Source organism: Penaeus chinensis, chromosome 18 (assembly GCF_019202785.1).
Source record: "Penaeus chinensis breed Huanghai No. 1 chromosome 18, ASM1920278v2, whole genome shotgun sequence".
NCBI classification, from domain to species: Eukaryota; Metazoa; Arthropoda; class Malacostraca; order Decapoda; family Penaeidae; genus Penaeus; species Penaeus chinensis.
In genome coordinates this window covers 27,108,450-27,113,449 of record NC_061836.1, presented here as the reverse complement: position 1 = coordinate 27,113,449, position 5,000 = coordinate 27,108,450, and the positions used below count along the sequence as shown (strand labels likewise).

General features: G+C 49.2%; 1 protein-coding gene across 3 annotated transcripts in view; it reads left to right on the top strand.

The window, feature by feature from the left end:
• LOC125034441 overlaps nt 1-5,000 on the top strand; it is a 178,273-nt gene that overhangs the window by 12,855 nt on the left and 160,418 nt on the right. For all 3 annotated transcript variants that reach the window (XM_047626187.1, XM_047626188.1, XM_047626190.1), the window contains exon 2: nt 1-4,124. This exon is cut by the window's left edge and continues 713 nt beyond it. In XM_047626187.1, the coding sequence (XP_047482143.1) occupies nt 1-4,124 (4,124 nt within the window). The remainder of the gene's footprint in view (nt 4,125-5,000) is intronic.

Genomic DNA, 5,000 nt, shown 5'->3' with positions numbered 1-5,000 from the left:
GAGGAGGAAGAGTAAGAAAAAGGAGCCGAAGGAGAAGGAGCCTCTTCCCCCTCCCCCACCACCACCCCCTGCACTAGAAGACTACAGTCCCGTGGCTCGCGGTGCAGGTGGTGTGCGTGTCATGCCGCTGGATGGTAATGGGGGCTGTGAGAACAGCTTTATGTCTACAGATGGGCGAAGGATGGTTCGAGTGACGCCTGCTAGTGTGATCGGCACCAGTAGAGGCTTGGACATACAGCCTTTGGGAATCCCCATTACGCTAGCTCAGCAAGGGCGTCGTGGTGTCTCAGCCTCTCATGACTCACTGCCTGTAAGCCTAGGCTCATGGGCTGGAGGTGGTTCACATGCCTCATTAGGCTACTGTTCAGGGGGAGGAATGGGTGCTCGCAGCTCTAGCACAGACACCATAAGCAAGAAGGAGCGGAGGGAGGCACTGAAGGCGAGGGTGGAGAGACTGCGGGATAAAATCAAGGACACAAGTTCTGATGAGGAGAAGGCTTCTGTATCATCACACTCCATGTATGGCAGCGAGTCAAGCCTCTCTAAGTCCAATTCCCTTAGCAAGAGGTCCAGGGCTGCTCGCACAGAGCGCTTTCTCAGGAGAAAATCACAGGAGCTGGAGACATTGCGAACAGAAACAGAGAAGGATCGGAGAAACCGCGAGGTTGTCCAGGCAAGAATTCAGGAAATCCAGCGGGTGAGAGAATACGAAGCTGAACGTAACAGAATCAATGAAGAGAAAAAGAAGGAGGCAGAAAAGGCACACAAACCAAGGTGGTCTGCCAAACTTGTATATCAAGAGTCAAGTGAATATGAGTCATCTGTTGTTCTGCGGACACCGTCAGTGAGTCCTGCAGCTAGTCCACACATGAAAGCAAAGTTCCAAGGTCACATTCCACGTCAGCCATCGGAGACCAGGGAAGCTGTTGTCATGAGAAATAAACCTCAATCCGTAGGAGTCTCACTAGTTCCACCATCTGGACCTCACTTGAGAAGAAGTTTCCAAGATTATGAGACTCCTATGCAAGGTGACCTACGTAGCCACAGAAGTGCTTCCTACGACAGTAATATCAATAGAGGCTCTTTCATTATGCAGTCTCCAGGAATGTCTCCAGTTTCTAGCAATATTCCAAGCAACAGATCTGGCCTGACTCCTCCTGTCCCTCCACCACGAGACCCAAGTAGAATAATGTCTCCTACAGATGGGCGTCCAATGTCCTTCTCATTTGAAAGCCTCAACCAAGATCCTAACCGTCCAAACTCCAGTCAGTCAAGTTTAAGTAACTTCACCAAAGGTTCGAGTCCCAGTCCAAGTGTCCGCTCAGTTCCAGCCTACCTCGGCCCAAAGCCTAATGGTCCACAAGTGGGTCCACCGCCATTGGTGACAGCACCTACACGTCGCTCTTTCTCAGAGCTTCAGCTGTCTCCACAGCAGCAGACTCAGCTCAAGTACAATACTGGTGGTGCTCCTGCACGTCCCTCACCTCCAGGTTACCCAAACACTCAGTATAGGTATACTGACCAACCTCCACGGCCCATTGCACAGAACCAATATTACCGTGCACAACAACAGCAGCAGTATGCACAGCCATTACAACAGCTGCAGCAGCATACCCAGTCACAACCACAAGTGGTCCAGAGTCAACAAAATAACCAATTAAAATACTATACTGATCAGTCACCTCAGTATGCCAAGATTGTGCCCATTAGTAGTGTTCCTCCTTCACCTTCTTCAGATTATTCATCATATATGAGTGATAACAGTGCAAGGCTCCAGCAGGTTAATACAGTGTGGCGTCAGAAAGAGCAAGAGATCAAGAACAAAAGGAATTTACCATCTCAAGTACTGAGTGATTCTTCTCGCTCAAACAGTCCAAAAGGTATCGATGGGAACAACTCTAACAACAGCATATCACTTGGGGTAGACCAACAAGCTGAGGAGACCTATGGCAGCATTTTGCCCAAGAAGCCCAGGCCTCCACCAATTACTCTAAAGCAAGCAGAGTCTCTCAGCTCACTCTCTGGCCAGAGTGATGTGTCAAGTCCTGTACCCAAGGGACCAGACTCAGACTCCAGTCAAAGCAGCCTTGCACGGGAAAAGAAGGCAGTGGCTCAGAACAGGCCTCTTTCTATGGTTCTTGAGAAGTCGGAGTCTGCTGAGAAGGATTCTCCTCCTGTCACCCCTAAGACGCAACCTCAGCCTCCACGTCGAGGTCATCGCCAACTTGCTGCTTCAGACTTGTCAATAACTAAGCAACAAATACTGCACAACATCATTAAACACAAGCGTGAACACCCTCAGGACAAACCCAAATACCAGAAAGAGTTTGAGGAGATGTACAGAAAGGAGAAGGAGAGGCTTGAAAAAAGCAAGTGCTCTAACTTTGAAGAAGCTTTGAAGGAATTAGAAGAGATCTATGATAGCCTCAAGCTGGATAGTGATGACATATTAGATCGTGCAGAAAGGAGGGACCTACCAACTGTCCATCAGCAGTTGAGGAGCAATAAGGATGGACAAGATACTTTGAATGACTCGACCAGTGAAGCTACTGAGACTGACTCCACTGTAAAGGGCAGGAGTAGCAGGCCACGAACACCCAGGATGAGAAGAGCAGGAGTGCCAGATAAACATTCTGATGACATGCACTTCAGACGGTGCCAACAGAGCGGTCGGAACCAGCCAGATGTACAGAAAGCCTTGCAGATGACTGGAAGTTATCTGCTGGTCTCCCCAGCCCATACCACACCCTCTGATGTGGACAAAAATGTTCCTAAAGATCCAATGCTGGAGGGTGAACCAGACATAGTTTATGATGATGTATCTTATCGAAACATCAAACAAGCAAATGCTATCAAAATTATTGATCCACAGCCACCCTTTGGGATACCTTTGGGACCCACCACACAGTCATCTCCAAGTGACTACTTGCATGTGAGCAGAAAAGATAACTATAGGCCCAAAATGATTGCTAGGAAACAGCCAGATACAACCATGGATGACCTAGCTTTCAGGAACCTGCGAAAAGAACAAAGGGACAGAGAGCTTAATACTTCAGAGCTGGATGAACTTCTTTCAGAAGCCAACACAGATTCCCCAGTACACAGACGACGTGCAATTAGATCCATGTCAGCTGACCGTGCCCGTGCTATGCAAAATGAGCATAATCTGCACCATGGACGTGAGGTTGTAGGTGCTAGTGCTGCAAAAGACAGAGGTGGTAAATTGCAAACACCTCGGAGAGTAAAGCATCAGCAAGAGGCACGTCGTGCAGGGAGGTTCTTCGAAAGCTACAAAGATGCTATTGGTGATAGTGAATCAGGTCTTACATCTCCAAGACACAATCCCAGCTGGCTAGAGCGTGCAAACCTGACAGACAACAAGTGGGATAACCTTAGTACAAGTAACCTCAGCAACCTTAGTACCAGCACTGAGACACTCACAGAAATGTCATCAGCAAGGGCAGTGTCTCAGCCAGACATTCGACAGGCCATTATTCGTGAAGCTAGAGTTCCACCAGGTGGTCCCCCATCATGGATAGAGGCCAAGAGGAAATGTGCAGAGGCTTCTTTCACCTCCGATACACCCACAATCACAACCATCACTGCTCCAAAACTGGTCAAGATCCAGACCATTCAGAGTTCTCCTGTCTCACCTGTTGTTGTAGAGCGGAAACCCTACAGGCCCCTGGATAGCATCTTCAACAGCAAGCCCAAACCATTCTACTTGGCTGATCCCAAGCCCACAGAACTGCAGCAGAAGCAAGATCCTGTGGATATTGCACATTTGGATGCACTCATCTCCACACTTTCCAAGATTGAGACCAACGAAGAGACTACAACCCCGTCTACGCCACCATCTACTTCACCATTGACTGAGAAAAATGTTGATAATGATAAGCCAGATGTAGTTTGTGACCCAGACGTATTTGCTAAGCCAGACACCATCAGTAAGCCAGACATTAGTACCCCCTTGAAAATTAGTGAAGAACCAGTATATGAGAATGTGTTCGAGCCCCAACAGAGTGTTAACGAATCCACTGAGCCTGTAGAAAAGATCTGTGCCAAAGCCAACATTGAGAAGGCCATACGTTTGTCCATGGCCCTGGAATCGAGTAACAGTGAAGGTAAAGAGGTTTCCACACGTAGGCGTAGTGCCATAGAGCTGCCGCTAAGAGACGCTCAGCCTCCCTATTCTTCTCTCTCTTCCAATATTTCTTCTACTAACGATAATTGCTTGAATGTTAACTTGTATAGTAGCCGTGTACCAGGGCCATGCTCCCCTGAGAGGGTTACTCTCCTAGGGGAGGAGGATCTCTCCCGAGGTCCAGCCAAGGTGGCCACATGTAAAGATAGGGTAGAGGCTATGATTGTTACCTCTGAGTGTGTGCATGACCGGGCCAGGCGGGCACACTCAGTGCCTGCCTCGCCAAAGGTAGTAGAGGAACATGCTCCTGTGTTTGATAAAATCTTTGAGGTAGCCACAAGGAGAGTTTCCAGACAACCCCGTGTTGTAGATGAGGTGGTTGTTGTTGCCTCAGAGTGTCGTAGTCGTAGCCTAAGCATAACACAGCCCCAATGGAGCACTGTGATGGGAAACTCTCATGAGGATCCCAGCAGTGCGCCCGAGTCTCCCCAATCTTTTCTTCCTCCTGAGTCTGATGAATCAGAATCTAAGCAACAATCTGTGCAACAGCTTCAGAATCAATCACTTCTCAGCGCATGCAGTGATTCATACGTAAGTCTGTCAGAGACTCCAGGGGATGACAGCCTACCAAGGCATGCTGCTACTGCAGTTCTGCATCAGAGTGAGCATGTAATGCAGCATGATGGAGGCAGTCAAGCAAGCCATAAAGATAGTGCCTCACGACTTCCTCCTCTTGAGGCACCTCCCCCGCCAGTCCGCTCCTCCTCCCTTCCGCCTTCTCCAGTGCGCACACGGGCCCCCAACTTCGCTTTGCACCTCTCTGGTCCACCGTCGCCCATGCGCATACGAACTGCCG